Below are 20,238 nucleotides of genomic sequence, written 5' to 3'. Positions count from 1 at the left end.
ATGATGCCAGGAGAAGCATTACTGAGTGAGCTCATTAGCTCGTGATATAGCGTCTGGAGAAGTTAAAAGACGCGACACGGTCGACAGCGACACCCATGTGCTGCTGTGGACATGGAGACCACATGTTGTCAAGCTTGTGAAACCTCCCGCAAAAGAAAGCAAAGAAACCGATTCCCAATATCCTGAGCCCATGGCACCACACCGTTGGACCCGGGATACGAAGCAAATCCACCGAACAAAAGAAAAGTGGGAGTAATCGCAGAGCACAAGAGAGGAGGCTTGACCAAAACGAAGCGAGAGCAAAGGTGTGAATGACCTCTACTCAGAAGCTTCCTCCTCGTCATCACCACCCTATAAAGGATAAGTTAGTTTATGTCAATGATGATTCGGGGTAGTGGTCAAAAACATACAGCAGCATATGCGGCCTTCTCCTCCTCGTAACGCTTCTTGTCCGCAGCAGCCTTTGACTCGTACGGAGCCCGCTGCTTGTCGGACAATGCCTTCCATCGCTCGCCAAGCATCTTGCCAACTTCGCCTAAATTGGAGTTAGCTGTGGATCTTTTAAGCTGATTGACGTCGATGACGTACCGAACTTGATGCCGGGGTTTTCCTCGCGGACTTTTTCACGCTGTTCATTCGCAAAGAACATGTACGCGGAGAGACCACGCTTGGGTGCATTGGGATCTGCGAAGTTGCGTGAGTTCCGCTGGAATTAGAGAAAATAAAAAGCAGGAGTGAGAATCACCCTTCTTCTTCTTGCCGGTGTCGGCTTTGGCGGCCTTAGCCTTGCGGGTAGTGGTCTTCTCCTTAGGCATGTTGAGCTCGTGTGGAGTTTGGCTAAAGCGAAGCGAATATTAGTATGAGCTGGATTGCTGATACGAGAGCGAACGAGTGGTTGCTTGCTTAGACGGTGAAGATTTTAATAAAAGAACAGGAAGGAAGCAGGCGGCGATCAGTGCAAATAAAATGCTCTCAAACAAAAACATATTGTGATGTTGACTAGAGTGAGGTCGGTGCAGTGAATCGTTGCTGTTGGTGAGCGAGATCGCGATTTGCCAAATTGGGCTGTCACGGTCGCAAAACAACAACAATGCCCAATGGACGGGAAGTTGACTGGTTCGAAGAGAGAAAGTTAGTACTGACCTGAAAAAGTTGTGCGATTAAGAAAATGTAGTAGGTTTTGTATGCAACTGTTGTGGTGGTCAGCGCAAGTGGTTATTAAAGCGCATCGACGACGATGTCAAGGCGAAAGAGAGGATAAGTCAAGAAACATGACGATAATAATAGAGTTTGAGGCACATGTCGCGCGGAATGAGGGGAAAAACGCGTGATTAAATGCGTGGAGTGGAGGGTTGAGTGCAGTGATGTTGACCGGATGGTATCAAAACAGTCAAGCGAAGCTCACCAGTTTGTTTTGCCTTGGGCGCAGAGAGAGGATTTGTATGAGAGAAGTGTGAGGAGAGCGGTTGTATGAGGGCGCGGGCAGACTGCTGGTTATGCTGTGCGGGTCTCCCAGCCAGGCCACCGCTGACATAACCCACACTAACAAAGAATGGGCCAAGACACTCGCACGCTCGGTTCAAGCAGGTGCTGCCACAAACGGACGGACATGAAGGAGGGCTGCCTCGTCGCCTTTGACAGGGCAGACCTGTTGCATTTCGCATCCAGTCGCTGCACCCATTTTGCTGCTGACCTCCTTAGGTTCCTGAGAATGATGGCAATACTGTGCATATTCTGCACTGCTCCAGCTTGCACATCATCACGAGCATGCCTATGGCGTCTGCTCATTATTTTGATCGGGAGGATGCCCTGGGCTGCGCAACTTTTAGGGAAAGCTCCATGCCTGGCAGCGCTACTTGATACAGCGACCCGACACACATTCCTGGTTTCATGCGACCCGTTTATTACACGCCGTTCATAGTTGGCTACCATTCGCCCACCGATGAAATTGACTTGGAACGCGTTATCTGCTCACCAGGCTGGCTGAACGGCCACCCGCAACCAGCGAACCCTTCTCTATCCAAACGCCCAGTTTGCATGTAACAAAATAACGGCTAATAACTATCTAATACCATTTCGTTCTAACGACTTCGAAAAAAATTACGGGCTCTCGAGAGGGTGTGTTTGAAAGGAATTATGGGAGGGCTATTGAGGGGTGCACGGAGGCACCGTAGGGACACTCTAATGCCAAGCAAACGATACATGGAATCTCATGAGTATATTGCAACTAAGCTTTTAATAAGTTATGATTTGATGGAACGCAGGCTTTTAAATGCGAGGAATTCTTGCCTTGATGCAAATTTCTATAATAGTTGTTTAGGGTGCATACATTCAGTGGTCACGTGATACGCCATGTTCAGGTTTGGGATGGGTGCAGGGACTTGCATATAAGTTGGGGGCGGGCTTGGGAGCGACCTTGGGGGCGAACTTGCGGGCTTGCGGTATCTATCACTTATCTCAGGTAACATTCACGCATGCTGAACGCATGCTGAAGGCAAGCTTGAAAGCTTCACTAGAAGACCTTCTAGGCAAGGTGTCTGGTCGGAAATGGACCAGGTTATTTTTAATACTATGGGAGGGTTCTATGGTGTTGAGTATATGATGAATTCCTTTTGCATGGGTCCTTAGGTTATCGATAAGATCTAGCCAATCAGATTAGATAAATTTGATAACCGCACTTTGGAATATAAAGCTTTTGATTTCATAGCAAATTAGTATATAAGCTTAATATTTGGAATTAAGCTGCTCTATATAAGGTCTCCAGCAGTCGTTCTTCCTGCAGAACGGTATGATTGAATTCTATATAAATATACGCGTTGTTTTGATTCTGATGTTCGTGCACGAACCACTTCCTCTGAGGACCCCATCGTGCTAAGGGATATACGATACAATCTTTTGCGTTGACCCTCCTTTCTCTCACCTCCCACTTTGCATTCCCGAGGTTGCGCGTGCGACCCCTCTAGACGGCGTTGTTTCAAGTATGAACTAGGATGATATAAACACTACCAAGCAAAACAGATTCCAGACCCTCCGGCAAATGTAAGTTTTAGGTATTTGACACGTACGGATACCCCTAGAGGTCGGCAACAGCACCGCCAAATTAACCCCGTACGCCTCGGGCCAGCCGTCCCGCCCGCTCCTAAGGGGCGCAAACCTTTAGCTCGCGAGTATCCCAGCCAGGCGACACGTAGAAGCACCCTTTGACAGCCCCTACTGGGCAGCGTTGAAGGCGTCAGTCTGGCATGAGATCGATGCCAATAACATAATGTGAAAAGACCTGAGAGCAAGTTCCACCATGATGGTTAGGCGTGTTCAAATCATCGGGTTTTCCACAGCTCGCAGATTTTAGACGCTCCTTGTCCAGCAGTGAGGGAATGCTCAGCCGATGGCGCATTTAAAAAGAGAACATCATGGATATCATTGAAGTTCATCTTCATCGTCCATCACAAGCTCTCGTAACATTGCGTCATTCGCCCAGTTGATGCCACTTCCAACAACCATGCCGGCCACAACGCTCTTCATGATTCGCCATCGTCTTCTTACCATTTGTACGCGGCTATCCAGCTCTTGAAGTTGAGCACGGAGTTTTGGATCCTCAATCTCCTCGGTAGATTGAGACTTCATCTCTTCAGCAAGGGCAAGGAGGGTCTGCGCGAGCTCCTTATTCTTTTCATTCGCAGAGAGGTTGCTTTTTTCAGCCGCAGCCAAGGCGCTTAATGTCGAGGACAGCTTTGCAGCAAGGGAACTATGAACCATGGAGATTACATCTCGTTCATTAATCAGTGGAAGAAGTCTCCTACGCTCGATCAGTAATTGTCCTGTAATAATGCCTCTTTTTACATAACCTTACCTCTCAGCAATGGCAGCATTAGCACCTCCGTGAACAGCTTTGAGAACTGGGTCGGTCACCAAGACGTTATGAGCAATCCTGTTTCGCAACAGGTATTTTGTTCTTTCTTCAAGAGCTTCACGCTCTGCTTTAATCAGCTGTGCTTGTAAAACATCATCTGATATGCCAGAAAGATCTTGCAGCTGCTCTACAAATGGTCAGGCGAGATTAGAATGCCATCTGATCTTGAGACATACCTTGTGCCTGAGCCTCAAATAAACTACCCTCAAGTCGCAGTTCTTGTTCCTGATCATACAGCTCAAGTATCAACCTTTCTTGCTCGGTAAACGTGAACGTGTCGTTCTTGTTTGCTTGTATCAAATCCGTAAACTCTGACCGCTGCGTTGGCACATCCGCTGCAACATTTTCCGTCGAGTGATCCGTCATAAGGTTCCGTTCCGCACCCTATCTCGAATGGTCACAAGATTTGACGTTTGTTGGTTAATAAGACCGACTTAGTCGTGACCATAGGGCATCATTACATAAGCGAGCCCCCAGATCCGGGGCCTGAAGCTCACCCTAATTTCCACATCCGCCATCAATTCTCCACGGATGCGTGGAAGCTCTCTACTTTCTATATAGAAGGGAGTCGCGGATGTCATTACAAGTCGCTGTAGCCCATACGGGTGAGCGGCTTGATGCCGACCCCGTAACCTTCAGCTCCGTGGATGCGCTGCGGACCTGGATATCTAAAGCCACCCAAATACCACCTCAGGATCAGATTCTCTTGACGACTCGGAGCAAGCATGTCAAGCTGCAGGCACTCTTGACAGAGGTAACCCATTTTCACGTAAATTCGTGTGGACCTACTGACAAACACTGCAGAAAGAGATATTCGTCTACGACCGAGACCTATTCACTCTTTCGACCTCGCAATCCCCTGGATCCGTTATACCTCCCACCCCGATACCTGAGCCATTTACTCCCCAAAAACCCCCAGACACACTATCAAATCATACCGATCTAAAAGCATGGCAGATACTCTTCAAAGCCCGCCGAGACTGGGCTTTCGGTATCCTACAACAGGCTCAGTCGGTGTCAGGGATGGCTCAAAAATGCTTTGACGACCAAGCGACCATCGACAAAGGCTCTCGAATCGCAGTGGGCAACCATGACATGCACATTCGAAACCTCGAACAGAAGCACGCGGAGGCACAGAGTTGGTTTGAAGAAGTTTCGAAGGAGCAGGAGAGTAGCCTTCGGACATGGGAGCGGGACTTTTCCCAGCTAGGCTCCATACCGGCGAAAGAAGAGTTCTTACAATTCATGGCAAGAAGTGCGAAGCCGCCACAAAAAGCATATAAGAATTCACTAAACAGGGGGTTAACGCTCAAAGAATACTTGGATATGGAGGAGGTCAGGAGATCGGGTGCCGTAAGCCAAAGGGTAACAGAATCATTTAGCAATCGCATGGCAACCATGAAGTCTCAGATTGAAAGAATAGCGTCCGAATACAACGAGCTTCTGGGCGCTGTGGACCAAAGCCAGAGCCGATCAACCATAGAAGACAGCCAAGAGCCTATACGACTTCTCAACGAGATCGAGGCTGTCATCAAGAAAGTTGCCTCCGATTACGACCATGTCCTTAGCCTCCCCGCCAGTTCCAAGTCGGTTGCTCAGGTTTCGAAGATGGCTCTGCTACATACGCGTAATTACCTGCCGGCCATTTCAGAATACAACAGCGAGATGAACGACCTCCTGCGGCGATCCATAGAGCAGAAGAACTCGTCAGTGAAGAATGCCGTCGAAAGCATGCGAACTATCGCCACTATCGAGTCTATAATATCTAACCTTAACTCAGAGCTCCAATCGCTTGATATTCCACCGGAGGGACTTGAAGCATTCGAATTGCTTAGCCTGGTATCAAGGTTACCCTTCGTATATGGATCACTGCTAGTCGAAGCTGTACGCAGACGTGAATGGCTGGAAAAGATGAAAAAGGATTCTTCCGCTTTGGCAGAAGAGATGGCAGGTTTTCAGGAAGAGGAGGAACGACGAAGAAAGAGGTGGATAAAACCAATTGGTGACCTCGTTAACGTGGAGGCGGTCCAGGGAAATATGCTTGGCTTCGAGATGAACGTTCAGGGAGAAAAGCAGAACTGGCCGACCGTAACCCGCGAGGATCTCCAGGCATATCTCAGGGTCTTGCAAGGGTTGGAAGGATTTGAGTCTTCCGTCGAACCTTTAAGTCAGGCAATTAAGGACCTCGACAAACCTACCAGACAGCAAGTTAAAAGGGCAAAGAATTTTAAGATGGGCAGTGTCCACGAAGCCGCTTTTGGGAAAGCTACTTTGCTGCTCCGTGGTGATGATGAAACACGAGTCCTGAAGGAGGCTAACTCCAAGCTTGAGGAAGAGCTGAAGGGTTCTAGAAGTCGAGTTCGAAAACTCGAAGACCTGCTACACCGACAGAGTCATATCAGCCGACTGTCAATTGGCAGTGGCTTCCAACCACAAGGCCTGCAGAGTCCTGCTGAACCATCTACGCCGGACCCTAGCATCAATGTGCCATCGCCACGACCCCATGATGATCTTTCTCGCCGGTCGTCAGTATCTTCTCGACGCTTTTCCGCAAACCAAGGCCCAGAGGAAAAAGCGCTTGCTCGTAGAATCCTAAAATTAGAGAACGAACTTACAGCTGAGAAGGAAGCCCGTGCGGCATTAGAGAAAGACACGCAGTCGAGAAATGAAACAGACAACGACCTCAAACGTCAGATCGAAGAAGCGAATTCTACAAAGAAGGACCTCATGGAAAATATGGAAGCTCAACAGAAAGAATTCCTTGGCGAACGGAGATCTCTTGAAGAGAAAATTACTGAATATAAAATTAAGATTGAGGAAGCCGAAGATGAGCTGGATCGTATTCTAGGCAGTCGGGACAATGAGCGAACCGGCACAGATACAAAGATGCAAGACCTCCTTACAGAGCTGGAACATGTGCGTAAGGAAAATGCCGAGGAAATTGAGCGGGCTCAAAACCGAGTCAAAGAGCTAGAGAAAACCCTCCGGCAACGTGTGGAAGTTGATGCTCAGCAGCGAACATCTCTCGTTGCTGCCTATAGCCGTTTGGCACCCGAAGATACAGTTCCTGATGATCATTTCCAACTTTATACCAAGTTGGAGGACCTGGCTATGCGGTCAATGACCCATCTCAGAGAGCTGACACAAGCTGTAGCGGCGGCACAGTCCGAAAACAGTTCAATCCGGTCGCAAGTCGAGAAGAGAGAAAGCGACCTTGTCACCAAATTGGAGTCTCAAGAAGCAGAGACCTTCAGCTTGCGAGAGCAGCTAGATGCCGAAAAGGCTAAAGGAAGCTCTATCGCAGCAGAACTTAACGAAGAACGCGAACACCTCCGGGTTCTCCGAACCAAGTTTGCTGAAGGCGAAACAGGCTCCGAAGCTTTGCGGCAGCGAGTCGCCGAAGAAGAAGCTAAAGTAGGCTTTCTGTCAGCCGAGCTTGCTCAATCTAAGTCCCATGCAAATAGCCTAGATGTCGAGCTCACCGCATTGCAGAAGAAATTCTCAAAGCATTCAGAGACAGACGCATCAAAGCTTCAACAGAGGTCTCTACGGGCTAAGGAATTGAGTCAACGACTCTACGCACAGCAAGATCGATTATTGCGGCTATTGGAGACCATGGGATTCTTGGTAGCCTACGAGGATGACACAATGATAGTTCAGCGAGCTTCGAAAGCTAGCGCTAGCACAACTCTACATGACCCATCTAACTCAATGAATCGCAGTACCACTACTCCTTCGCCTACGCCCTTGAAGAGACACCTGGAGGACTTTGCAGATATTAGCTTCCTCCAATGGTCGGAGACTGACAATCTTGACGAAGAAACTCAGAAATACGCAGACTTGCTCAGCATCCTCGATCGTTTCAACATCGAAATCTTCAGCGACTCAATCTCGAAGAGAATGCGTGACATGGAACACACTGCACGCAAATGGCAGAAGGAGGCTCGCGCATATCGTGATAAAGCACACCGTGCACAAGGCGAGGCTCATGAAAAGATTGCGTTCCGGTCGTTCAAAGACGGCGATTTAGCACTCTTCTTACCCACGAGAAACCAAGCAACTCGGCCGTGGGCAGCCTTTAACGTTGGAGCTCCTCATTACTTCCTTCGTGAACAAGACTCCCACAAACTACACAATAAAGAATGGCTTGTCGCACGCATCTCAAAGGTAGAAGAACGCGTTGTTGACTTGTCGAAGACAATGGCTGGCGCTCGAATAAGCAGTGATGGCCGTTCTATTACCAGCGAAGGCGGCATATCATATGAAGACGACAATCCCTTCGAACTCTCCGACGGCCTGCGCTGGTACCTTCTTGATGCCGCGGAGGAAAAAGCCGGAGCACCATCAACTCCCGGCCTAGGAAAAACAACTGTCGCGAGTGCCCACGTAGACGCCAGAGGCAGCATCAGAATGACAAAGAAATCAAGCGCCAACGATCCTACCAAAAGTCTTAACAAGAGCCTCGATAGCAGACGCAGCAGCGCCAACTCCAGGAAAGGCGTCCCCGTAGCCATCACGTCCAAAAATGGCTCTTCGGAAGCAGTAGCCACCGACACAGCGGAAGGCTCCAACACCGCCGGTAGAGGCACAAGCCCGAGCACAACAGGGCCAGGCCCATCCCACCTGCGCACAGAGAGTCAGGCGTCGGGCTCGCGCGCAGGCGGCATCGCCATCGACGGTGCAGACAAAGCAGACGAGGTGCGGAAAGACTTGCTCTGGGGACCGTGAGAGAGGTAACATCCGCCGGCTGACTTTTTGTGTTTTCCAGGGTTGGAAACGGAGCGCCTCGCCCGTTAAATCTACCGTTGCTTCTGCATCTACTTCTGCTGCACCCTCGCCGTCTAAGGCTGTTGTGGAGGTGCGCTCGACGTCCGCTTCGCCAAACCAAAAGCAGCCGAGGGTTAGGTCGGGGTTATGGGATTCGTTGTGGCAGCTTGATATTAGTTATGAGAGTGGGAGGGCGAGGAAGTAGGCTGGTGGGTTGGTTTAGTAACTAGGTTGGAGAGAGATTATTAGTCGGCGAGCTGATATTTAGGGTATCTAGTCCTTTAAGATATAATTTATTATAATCTATATCATGGACTCGAATTAATTAATCTACTGTGCCTTGGCTTTGGATTGAAATGCGTTTGACGCATACTAAAAAATAGGGCCTGCCGCCCTATACTCCAAGCAACGTTCACAACGAGACTATTATGTGCTAAACTCCGCTTGGTGGATTTATGGTCTAGATACTGAAATTATCAGGCTTAGCATAACGTTTTAGCCACCTGATCGATTAAAGCTGCAAGCTTCTGCATCTACGTAGAGGCGTAGAGCTTTGCGAGAGCTCTGCGGAACGAAACTTAACGGGGAGCCGTGCATCGGGCTCTGCACCCTTCATAGAGAATTCGTTGGTTGATAAGGAGCAGTATCCCCATCTATAAGTTGGTCCGTGCGCGAACAACAACGTATGATTCGGTTGACTTAATTAGCTAGTTCTTATCGATAACAGATGGACGCATATCACCGTACACCAAACAATCCACGAAAGGTCTGATTTATGAGATAAGACAATGGAGCTCGGTAAAACCCACAGCAGGCTCCGTGGCCACGTGCATTGCTGGAAGCCCTCCAAAGTCCTGCAGCCTTGCGCTCCCAAAAGCGAAGTTGACAGCTGCATGATGGACGCATGGTGATGTCCAATTAAAGTGAGCTTCTGGACTTAGGCCATGAAATGAGGCGCTTTTACATTCGTCGGGTTGGCGTGAACAAACCCAGCATACCCGCGTGGGGTAGTAATCCCCATAAATTGGAACAGGGCCATATACACACAGCCCGTCTGTTCGCAGGCGTCCATCAAGCACGCTGCACGCCTAGAGCACGACACTGACGAAAGATAATTCTCACCCTGTCCTTGGACCTCAACCCAGACATCTCCATAAGGGACCAATGGGCTCGTTAGCTTGTCATCCGAGGTGTCTAGGTTGAGTAGAACGAATTAGTTCGCCGCCATGTCCCTGCAGAAGACCATGCTCCGTTGATTCTTCACGGCGACACTCTCCCACCCGCACCATCTCCTCCCATTATGAGGGATCCACGTGATCGGCCCAAGATCGTCCACCTCGGCATCGTGGGCGCCGGTACTGCTGGACTTTTTGCGGCCATGGTGCTCGATTACCTCAACTCTGAGCTGTTCAAGAGAGCCGCGCTCCAACGGGCACGAAGGTTAAGCCGTCCACGGGAGATTATCCATCCAGCAGAGTGACCCGTTGAAGCAGCATGACCCGCTGAAGCAGCATAGCCCGTCCAAGAAACCGACAGAGTCGATCTTCAAATATGATATTCTCGAATCCACACCCCCAGAAAGACTTGGAAGACGTCTCTTCACCTACAATTTTGGGGGCGATCAGGATACCCACGACTACTACGATGTCGGAGCAGTGAGGTTTCCGGACAACCCAGTCATGACGCGGTAAAGCACTCGTCTTCTAACGATGGAGGGAAACTCACACAAACAGGACCTTCAATCTCTTCACCAGACTCGGCATGAAGAAAGACGACCTAAAAACCAACCCCGATGCTGAGGATGGGTCCATCATTCCCTACTACATGAAGAACGGCGACACCGAATCAGGTTCAAGCGAGCCATGGTGCTACAACGATATCACCTTATGGGGCACTTACGACAAGATTAGGTCCCAGTCGACGGACGGCGATCCTTTCCAAATGGCAACCGATGGAAGCATCCCTAAAACGTATGAGACCGAGTCTGCTGCAACTGAAAATATACGGACTCCATAGGTAGCTAACAGAAGATTTCCCTCTTAGAATCCTCCAATACTCCCTCGATGAAGTCATGAAAGCCGCCACCGAACATTTAGAGAGGCGCTGAAGAAAGATGCTCTGAAAGCCCCGCCAGGGAGAGCAGGCTGGGACCTTCTCATGAAATACGACACTTTTAGTACTCGCCAGTTTCTGGGCACGTAAGTACCACTCCATCTTGTGTCGACATCAACGGCTTACTCACCCGCCTTCTGCAAAAGGGATCCACCAGAACCGCTTCCCGAAGGACTCATTCCACCGCCGCCGTACAACTATGATACCATTGAGTGGATGGAGACATTCAACGGGTGAGATGCAGTCCTGTCTAAGCATGCCAATGCGGAAGCTGGCCTCCTTCAAGTGGAACCAACTGGTATGACCAAGCGCACAGCGAGACGGTTCTCGAATCATTGGACTTCGAGTTCAGTGATGACACGAAATAGTACTGCATCCTTGGAGGCACCCAGCAGCTCGCCAAGAAAATGGAGGCCAAGCTTTCTCACAAGCCTGCCTACAACTCCCTGGGACAGCAATTAGGGCCAGTGATGTCACTGGTTAGGTTACTTTATTGGATCGGTTCGGTTATACCAAAATTCAAAGCCTAACCGGTTAGACGATTTTATTGGCTTAATCTGGATCGGTTCTGAAGCTTTAGCGATAACCAGGTAACCAGGAACCAGTAAGGCCTTAGTGGTAAGGATTTAGGTAAGGGCGAACGTCACCTAAGGGAGCCAAGCCTCGTCTATTGGCTTAAAATTGCCGTGTAGCAACGCCCGAGTTAATCCGTTNGAGGCTTTNTAGATGATCAGATCGATTNGATGTAGTTAATTTNATNGAGTTGATNAAGTTAAGGTNGTTATTCCTAACCGCGTTATCCCCATCGCGTCGCCTATATCACGTCGCCNATAACGCGTCGCCTTTATTATTACTACCCTTACTACTGCCCTCATCGCGTTACCCTTATTACTGCCCATATACTGCCCTCATTGTTTTATAATTGACGACTAATCGTCGTTCAACACCGTGCCAAGACTCGCGATAGTAAGTACGACGTTCTAATTTGCTCATTGATCGCTAATATCACTGCTGACGTCCTGCAAGCTTTATAGGATCTCTATATACTATTTNATTACTTTATACAACTCCTCCGTACCTTCCTTAAGCACCTTTACCGCTTTATACACTATATTACTCCAAAATCTATATATTTTATCCGGTTGATCTGGTTTAACCGGTTACATAACCGGTTAGTAGCCTAAATCCGAATTTTGGATCGGTTTTGGCCTCATTTTTGTAACCTAACCTAACCGCTGACATCACTGATTAGGGCCACCGGCACGATGCAAGTGGATGTCGAAATGGAGACTTCGTCTGTAAAGAAGATAAAGAGATACAACGGCGTTTTTCAATACGACGACTCTCGGATGTCTAAGGCGAATGGACCTTAGCAACGCCGGACTCAACTACAGTACTAAGCAAGCCATTCGCTCCTTGGGATACGGCCCAGCGGCCAAGGTTGCCATCAAGTTCAAACGCGCATGGTGGATTCACGACCTCAAGGACTACAACGTCAAGATGGGCGGCCTCGGCCATTCCGACCTCACTGCACGGACGTGCATGTATGTACCCATCTTACAACATCTACGACGAGACGAAGACGGCCGTCCTGTTAAACTCCTACACCTGGCAGCAAGACTCGCAACGCCTTGCGTCGCTAATGTCCACCAACTCGGACCACGCCCAGAAGGTCAAAGACGAGGCCGTCCTGAAGGAGCTGCTCTTCCGCGGGCTCGTCCGTTTGCATAAGAACAAGGACATGACGGAGGAGGAGCTTTACAGCCTCACCAGCGACAACTAAATCGACCACCATGCGTTCGACTGGTACAAGGACCCAAACACGGCGGGGGCATTTGCCTTTTTCCGACCGCAGCAGTTCACATGCATGTGGAACAAGATAGTCCAGCCGTCTGGGGATGTTGTCATCGTCGGCGAGGCGTCGAGTCCCCATCACGCCTGGGTTGTTGGTGCGCTCGAGAGCGTTGTGCACGGCATCCATGCCTGGATGGGATTGAACGTGGGGCTCGTTCCCAAATTTGCAGTGGCAATGGAAATTCCGAGGATGGAAACCCGTTCGTGGGCCTGCCCCCTTACATGGATGCAAATATCTCGCGGTGGCACTCGCTTCTTGGAATGATCCATCGCTAGGAGCACCTGAGTGGCATGGGGGAAGAGTCCCCCGCCAGTCTTTTTGCTCAGCTCGACCTCAATGCGGATTCGAAAGCACGGGATTGTTAGGCAGTATCCATAGGCGATTTCCCTCCTTTTTATTTTATTTTAAGGTTGCGGCATGTAATGGGCTAGGCAGCAATAGCGCCGATCGGTCTGCGAACCCTAGTACTATTAATTTCCCCTCTGCAGATGTTGATAAACTGGAGTCCAGAAAATGTCCCTGCAGACTTGTTCCATGGATCTTGTTGTGCTCTTCCGCCTGACCTTCAGACGATCCAAGTTTCTATATAACCCACTCCCCTTGACCTCTCATTTCCCAGACATCGTGTTGTAGCGCTTCTTCCGCCTACCATTTCGTCGACTCGGGAACCAGGGTTACCATGTCTCCGTGCTTAACGAAGTAGAGAACAGACTCTCGTCTTCCGATCTAAAACGGCGCAATATCTCGACAGCCTCCTTAAGAGGACTTACCTGCAGCATAGTATATAGCTCTTGCATGTCAGCATAGTGCTGGTCGGCCTCAGCAAACTTCCGGTTCAATGCGCTTGTCGGCATGACGCCACAGGGGATTGGGATCTAGACTTTGGCTCTATGTCCCCGTTTTTGCAATGTGACATTCCTCGCTCGTCTTTGAACCACGTGCGATGGCGGTCCGGTGTTCTATTTATCATCGTCATGATTCACTTCGAAGTTTGAGTTACGCAATGAGAATAATGCCACCCCTCACCCTAAAGATCCGCTCTGACCTTATAATGCTCCTCCGCAACTCTAAGCATGTCGAGATCAACCTCGCTAGTGATCATATCGCCCTTCTCAACCCCGAGTTTCCCTAAGCACCCCATAATCGGCATCGCCACATGGCTCTCTCCCCAAGCGTTGCCAATATGCAACGGCGCACGTATTCTCATACGCCCTGGCCACCGTCACGCTATCCAGAAACGCCACCTCCGACTTCAGATTTAGAGCCAGGACCTTCGGGCTGATTTTGGTTATGCTAGTATAATCCGTAAAGGCATGACAATCACTTGCGCCCCGCCCGCCGCCGGCTCGCGGAAGGCCTCGGGGAATGCGAGGCCCTAGCAGATGAGCATTTCGACACGCATCGTGCCGTTTCTGGGCAGAGGAACGTCAAACGCTATGTGGGGGGTGTGACGTCCGGCCGTCAAGATGCCTCACCCGAGGTACCATAGATTTTTCTTCTGGCATGTGGAGAGAATGTCGCCGGCAGGGGCGGCGATGAAGTAGGCCACGTTGCGCAACTCCGTAACCAGTGGGTTGGAAGCCTCTGCCTCACCGTTAATTGACGTTCCCGGCGCGGCGGACGGTACCTGTTCGACAGCTCGACAATAGTGCCGGGCACGATGTGGATGTTGAGGTCCTGGGCGGGCTTGGTAACGGGTAGGCACGCCACAGACTCAGCATAGGATGCGATGAAGTCTGGGTGCTCTGGGACACATGATGTGAGGTGGTATTCCGGAAGCACCGCGAGTTGGCTTCCCTGCGAGGCGGCCGATCAGATATCGGCAGCTGCCTTGGCAAAATTCTCCTTTGGAAAAAGAGGCTTGTTGAGGGAATTATCAGCAGAAAGAATTATCGTACTCTGGTTTCTTCTCCTCCAGAGCCATGGCCCGTGCACGCGGTCGAGAACATCAACTTTCTCGTGTCAAGTAGAGAATAGATAAAGGCTCTGCCGAACACCACTCTGCAGGACGGGCCCTTGTTGGCAGGAGTACGTAGATCAACTCAAGTCCAAAGAATGAAGCTCTATATGTAATATATACCCTAAATCTGATGTATTTGTGGCCTTATCCACGAGGACCTCACTTCTAGCAGAACGATTGACCGCCTGCGTATGCAGCTTACTGATTGGTGTGCAAGGAGACAGTTCTATGCAAGGGATAAGCTATCAGCTTCATGCCGCGTCACTAAACGAGGCGTGAGGAGGTCTTCGAAGGCGTCTTTACCCCACCCATTATTTTTTCTTTATCTGCACCGCCGGCATTTCTACAAAGCCGGGAATGGAGCACGCCTACAATTTATCACTTCTAGACCAGCAAGCATACCGTGGGTATGTGAACTTACTTTTTTGCTTCGCAGAAACCTCATATGGCTCAAATATATCGGCGATTGAACATTTTCGCCATGGGAGTTCAAGATTCGCTTTGGCATTCCCAGTGGTGAGAGGCCGAGTACGGCTAAAACCGGAACGAGGTCACGTCGAAGTCACATACCAAGAAAATGATGTAGACCCGCCTTTCATGGTTCAAGATTATCATGATAACAGCCCCTCTTACGATGAGATACGGAAAAGCATTTTCTCAATCCAAGGACCCAAATTCAACGGCTTTTCACAAGGAGTAGAAAATTGTGACGATGCTGTTATAGCAATAAAAATCAGCTTGATCCATGGAGGCCTGATCCTATGTTTCTCTGCTCATCATTCCTTTGCTGATGCGGTGGGAATTGGTGTGCTCACCAGAATGTATGCCGCGCATTGTGCTAGGAGAGACATCCCGCAACCAGAGCTTCTAAGCGTGGATCGGCTTGCAGTGATCAAAGGATCGGAGATGGAGGATGCGTTGAAGTATCACGGAAGACTCTGGATACCTGCGCAGTCTGGCGCTTCAACCTCACCCGTCCCCGAACCAGCTCCGTCACACTTTCTCATGCTCTCTATGAATGTTGAGATCTCCGAGGATGCGATCAAACAACTCAAGTCTGAGTGCATCAAATTTGCAAAAAGCAAAGGTTCCGCCTCTTACATCTCAGCCCTTGATGCTGCAACCGCTCTTCTCTTCGCCTGTATCATGCGAGCTCGAGAAGCATATCTTTCCGCAGATAGTGTCTGTACTCTCAACGTAGCAGTGGATTGCCGCGAAAAACTACTTCCACGATTACCAAAAGAGTATTTGGGTAACTGCCATACGGGTGCGATGGTTTACATACCTCTCGCTGAGTTACTGGCCGGATTGAATCAAGATTCATCTACAACATTAGCAAACCTCGCTTTCCAAATCCGCACAGCCATACTAAAAATTGACAACAAGCTTATGCGTGGTTACATTACCATGATTAGCGCGGAGCCAGACATAAGATGCACCTGGTCAGACGCGCCATCACCACTGGGACCGTCGGCATCGATAATGGCTTCAAGTTGGGCGAAGGTACCAGTAAATGCAGCGGATTTCGGTGGCGATATTGGAAGGCCGGAAGCCGTAAGGGTACACCTGGGTCAGGCGAACCAACTTTGTGTCCAACCACAGCAAGTAAAGGTCAATGAAAATGAGTCTTTGGAATTCGTAGGACCTTTGGTGTTCAGTACCTTGATCGAGAGAGGGTGTCTTGAGACTTTGAAAGGAGATGCCATGTTCAGGAGATGGTTTAAGATTGTGAATGAATACTACGTCTAAGCGGCCCGAAGGGGTGAATCAGTGTGGTCAGTAATAATACAATAATTAATGATACAATTATCATTATTGATCATTATTAATCATTATTAATTAATTTAATTATAATAATATCTATATTTCTAATCTTATTGCGTTACTTAGGCCTCTATATAATAGTGCTAGGGTATATTACCTACTACATTGCCGCATTACCGCATTCTGCCATATTCTGCCAGTCCTATAGTTATTCCAAAAATATCAGTAAAAATCGCTAAGCTGTATAACGTATATTAATAGTATATTACTAAGTTCCACCATAACTTATCTACTAGGTTCCACTACAACTATCTACTAAGTTCTACCGTAACTGTCCACTAAGTTCCACCATAACTGTCTACTAAGTTCCACTACAACTATCCACCAAGTTCCACCGCAACTATCTACCTAGTTCTACCGCAACTATCCACCTAGTTCTACCGCAACTATCTACTAAGTTCTACCGCAACTGTCTACCAAGTTCTACCGTAACTGTCCACCAAATTCTACTGTAACTGTCCACTAAGTTCTACCGCAACTATCTACTAAGTTCTACCGCAACTGCCGTTTTCTGCCTATGCCGTAATAAGTGGTAAGTAAGCTAATAGTAGGGTGGCAGAATATGGCAGAATATGGCAGAATATAGCAGAATATGGTAGAATATAGCAGAAATATAGCAGAATATAGTATAATGCGGCATAATGCGGTAATATATAAGAGGTAACCTGCCCTAGTACTATTATAGGCAGAAAATAGCAGAATGTGGTTAATATAGCAGAATATAGCAGGAAATACGCCTAGATAGTATTCTATAAGCTTTACTTTAGATACCAGCTCTTTAAGCACTTAGTTTTTTTTAACTATCTCTACTCCAAGCTGCATTCTTTCCTATAATATTATACGACGCCCACTAGAAAAAACTCTCTTTAGCTTATTGCTTATTATAGAAATTAATAGAACTTTAAATGTGAGGTGAGGATATAGATAGGGAGTCCAATGATAGAACAATAGGGTATATTGTACAGTAGAGACGAATCCTCAAGGGAGAAGGAGGAGTCTGAGGTGCGAGGTAAGGAAGGGGTTTCCCTAGGCACGTGCAGAGCACGTGCCTCACAGGCGAGTCGCATGCGAGTCGCCTGTGCCTCGCAGCTATATAACTATATACTCAGGTTTCACCTGACAATGCCCCCCCCTTTAAAAAGGGTCGTCCCCGATCCTTTATATGCTCAGGCCTTAATAAAACCCTATAAAAACCTTAATAAGAAAAAAATTGAAAGGGAAAGAGCGTCCTAATTTTGCGTATAGAGAGATAGGTAGTACACTTGCGCAAAGATATTAAGGAACTTCGACCGCCGGTTAAAGTTATCTAATTGGTTAGATTTGGCTTGCTAAGACTTCCCTACATTTTACCGAGCCAATAGTAATTTTATATGCCCGGTATGGAAAATCCTAATTAGTCCATTTAATAGGTAGAGCTAGTAGCTTAATACCGTCGTCTAAATTTGGTAGATAAGAAATATTCTAAAAGCTCGCTTATATAGGTAGGTCGCTAGTACCTCGCGGGTAGGTTATAGGTTATTCGCATACAGCCAGATTTATAGACGGTAAGGCTATATACCAGTTAAACCCGCCGCTGACCCTTACTTTAGCCTTACGCTATACCGGCGTAGCGCCGTATATACTTCACGGGTAAGTTATAGGTTACTTATATACAGCCAGATTAGGACAGTAGGGCTATATACCCGTTAAACCCGCCGCTGACCCTTACTTTAGCCTTACGCGTTCTCTATATAGTATATGCGTAGAATAGTATATAAGTTGTGTCTTAGCAGTAGCGCTTGCTTTTCGCTTACGCTTTAGCTACGAGGCTAAGTAGTAGCACACTAGTTTCGTAAAACGGTCTATAAGGACAAGGAGGTGTCTTAGCCTTAAGGAAATCCGTAATAGTTAAGTAAGTAATACCGCTAGGCTCATATGGGGGCCTTAGGGGCTACAGCTCACCATAAGGTGTATAGCGGTGTAATTTAAGCGTTAGTAGGTATCGCAGTACCTAGGTATTTACGGAGGTCCTTAATAAGGCCAGACCTTATTATGCCTTAGGAGTCCTTAAGTGTTACCAGCAAGAGCTCACCCCTAGGTGGTCACGTGTAGAGTATATAAAGGCGTCCCTTATACTCCACAGATGGACTAGTAACTCGGGGGTGTTCCGTAAGCCGTTTCGGCTAAGGTAGCTACTACTACCACTTGCCGTGGCACAAGGCTCTGCGCAAAGCCAGTACCAGCAAGGTAACTCGCAGGGTCGTCGCGGGGGACCATCGCCTAGGCCAAGGGTCTAGCGCCACAGGTCGGTTAAAGTCTCAGTGAGAATGGCAAGACGCTCTAGTCCGCCGGCGCCAGGTTATTGGTATAGTAGCACTAGGACCGCCCACAAGGTCCATAACCCGCAACTTTTATATAGCATTAAGGGTTAATTTAGCACCCATTGTCATATTAAGCACGTAGGCGGACTTTACCCTAGGGCATATCCATCACGACATATACCACAATACGTTCCTTTTCTCCCCATCTAGCGTTAGGTCACGATGCGCCTGCGCAAGGTATGCATTTAGGGGTATACGGTATCCGAATCTAACGTCGGGTCGCAATGTCCTGCGCACAATATGCGTTCAGGGTATGCGGTGTCCTGGTCTTGGCATCTAACGTCGGGTCGCGATGTACCTGCGCACGATGTGCGTTCAGGGTATGCGTTATCCTAGTCCTGTTCTGACGTCGGGTCGCGATATCCTGCGCACAATATACGTTCGGGGTATGCGTTATCCTAGTCCTATTCTAACGTCGGGTCGCGATGTCCTGCGCACGATATGCGTTCAGGGTATGCGGTGTCCTCATCTCATTCCCTGACGTCAGGTCGCGATGCGCCTGCGCAAGGTATGCGTTCAGGGGTATGCGTTATCCTAGTCTTGGGTGGCTTACTGCCAGTGATCTTTACTACGGCTACTGTCTGCATTCCTCATATAAGTCGCATACGTAGCGCCGGCGTCTAGGGGGTCCTCTGAGCCATCTGGCTGTTAAGTAGTCTCCCCAAGAGTTTAGTTAGGAAAGCGTCGCCTTCTTAAGGTTCTATCCTCTAAACCTAATCCTGCGGAGCTTAAGGTATGACCACGCTTTAAACACGAGGATTTGCTACTGCCAACTACGCGATCTTCCGTAAGCTTTATAGTGTTAAGCAGTTGCTCTATACGGCGGATTTCTACAAAGAGGTCCTTAGCGGTTCTTACCCATGCAGCAAAGTTCTGGCGGAAGAGCTCTGCTTATAGGTAGGTTGGGAGGCGCAAGAACTAAAAGTCTACCTATTAATCAGGGTCGACAAAAGGGGTGTATAAGAAGAGGTCCTCCAAGCTACGTATACGGGCTAAGAAGGTGTTAAACTTCTGGTTTTCCTTTATTACAGTTATATAGTACGCAGTAGTATTTTTAAAGCGTCTTACTATAGGGTTCTTAATCTGGTCTTATACTATAGTCTTAAGTTCGTCCTATAGTAGAGGACCTTTATCTTTAGCGCCCAGGCGGCAATACACCAGTTAGGTGACTATCTTCTCTTTTATAAGACCTTCAATGGCCCAGCGCGTATATCGCTCGCAGTTATAGTTAGCGTCGTAGATCTTGAATTGATTCTTGATTGCGGCAATCCACCGGTTAAACTTCTGTTAAGTAGTGCCACTAATGTTAGGCGGTGACTTCTTAACCAGGGCGTCGAGATTCGTTTATCATATACGTTCGCTGCGCGACTCATACTCTTCGCTAGAGAGACAACGGGAGGGCTTCATTGAATCGATAATACTCCGTAAGTTGGCTATTTTATTAGCCAGC

At 48.5% G+C, this 20,238-nt stretch overlaps 6 protein-coding genes across 6 annotated transcripts; 3 read left to right on the top strand and 3 right to left on the bottom strand.

The window, feature by feature from the left end:
• Positions 1–416: 416 nt before the first annotated feature.
• On the bottom strand, positions 417–815 carry K441DRAFT_480121 (uncharacterized protein; the record flags this gene model as incomplete). Its single annotated transcript, XM_067641893.1, has 3 exons — positions 417–535; positions 589–684; positions 746–815. Coding segments are annotated over 3 exons (285 nt in total), but the record flags the coding sequence as incomplete, so codon positions are not given.
• Positions 816–3,417: 2,602 nt separating this feature from the next.
• K441DRAFT_589272 (uncharacterized protein) lies at positions 3,418–4,276 on the bottom strand (the record flags this gene model as incomplete). The annotated part of the gene is made up of 3 exons (XM_067644759.1): positions 3,418–3,796; positions 3,851–4,037; positions 4,087–4,276. The coding sequence occupies 3 exons, from the start codon at positions 4,274–4,276 to the stop codon at positions 3,418–3,420; spliced, it is 756 nt and encodes a 251-aa protein (XP_067497838.1).
• A 208-nt stretch (positions 4,277–4,484) lies between these two features.
• K441DRAFT_589271 (uncharacterized protein) lies at positions 4,485–8,638 on the top strand (the record flags this gene model as incomplete). Its single annotated transcript, XM_067644758.1, has 2 exons — positions 4,485–4,664; positions 4,715–8,638. 2 exons carry the CDS (start codon positions 4,485–4,487, stop codon positions 8,636–8,638), a joined length of 4,104 nt encoding a protein of 1,367 aa, XP_067497837.1.
• Positions 8,639–9,404: 766 nt separating this feature from the next.
• Positions 9,405–12,919, top strand: K441DRAFT_708906 (uncharacterized protein; the record flags this gene model as incomplete). The annotated part of the gene is made up of 11 exons (XM_067653815.1): positions 9,405–9,443; positions 9,885–10,084; positions 10,194–10,364; positions 10,411–10,647; positions 10,774–10,875; positions 10,936–11,022; positions 11,076–11,140; positions 12,105–12,337; positions 12,372–12,506; positions 12,603–12,788; positions 12,833–12,919. 11 exons carry the CDS (start codon positions 9,405–9,407, stop codon positions 12,917–12,919), a joined length of 1,542 nt encoding a protein of 513 aa, XP_067497836.1.
• A 752-nt stretch (positions 12,920–13,671) lies between these two features.
• Positions 13,672–15,112, bottom strand: K441DRAFT_690675 (uncharacterized protein; the record flags this gene model as incomplete). The annotated part of the gene is made up of 5 exons (XM_067652403.1): positions 13,672–13,804; positions 13,842–13,937; positions 14,120–14,228; positions 14,267–14,441; positions 15,026–15,112. The coding sequence occupies 5 exons, from the start codon at positions 15,110–15,112 to the stop codon at positions 13,672–13,674; spliced, it is 600 nt and encodes a 199-aa protein (XP_067497835.1).
• A 311-nt stretch (positions 15,113–15,423) lies between these two features.
• K441DRAFT_700649 (uncharacterized protein) lies at positions 15,424–16,385 on the top strand (the record flags this gene model as incomplete). Its single annotated transcript, XM_067653267.1, has 2 exons — positions 15,424–16,209; positions 16,263–16,385. 2 exons carry the CDS (start codon positions 15,424–15,426, stop codon positions 16,287–16,289), a joined length of 813 nt encoding a protein of 270 aa, XP_067497834.1. The 3' UTR covers positions 16,290–16,385.
• Between the last annotated feature and the right edge of the window lie 3,853 nt (positions 16,386–20,238).

The sequence above is a fragment of the Cenococcum geophilum genome (genome assembly GCF_001692895.1).
Source record: "Cenococcum geophilum 1.58 unplaced genomic scaffold K441scaffold_69, whole genome shotgun sequence".
Taxonomy (NCBI): domain Eukaryota; kingdom Fungi; phylum Ascomycota; class Dothideomycetes; order Gloniales; family Gloniaceae; genus Cenococcum; species Cenococcum geophilum.
Note: the sequence above shows the minus strand (reverse complement) of the source record. Positions and strands in the feature narration are given on the sequence as shown.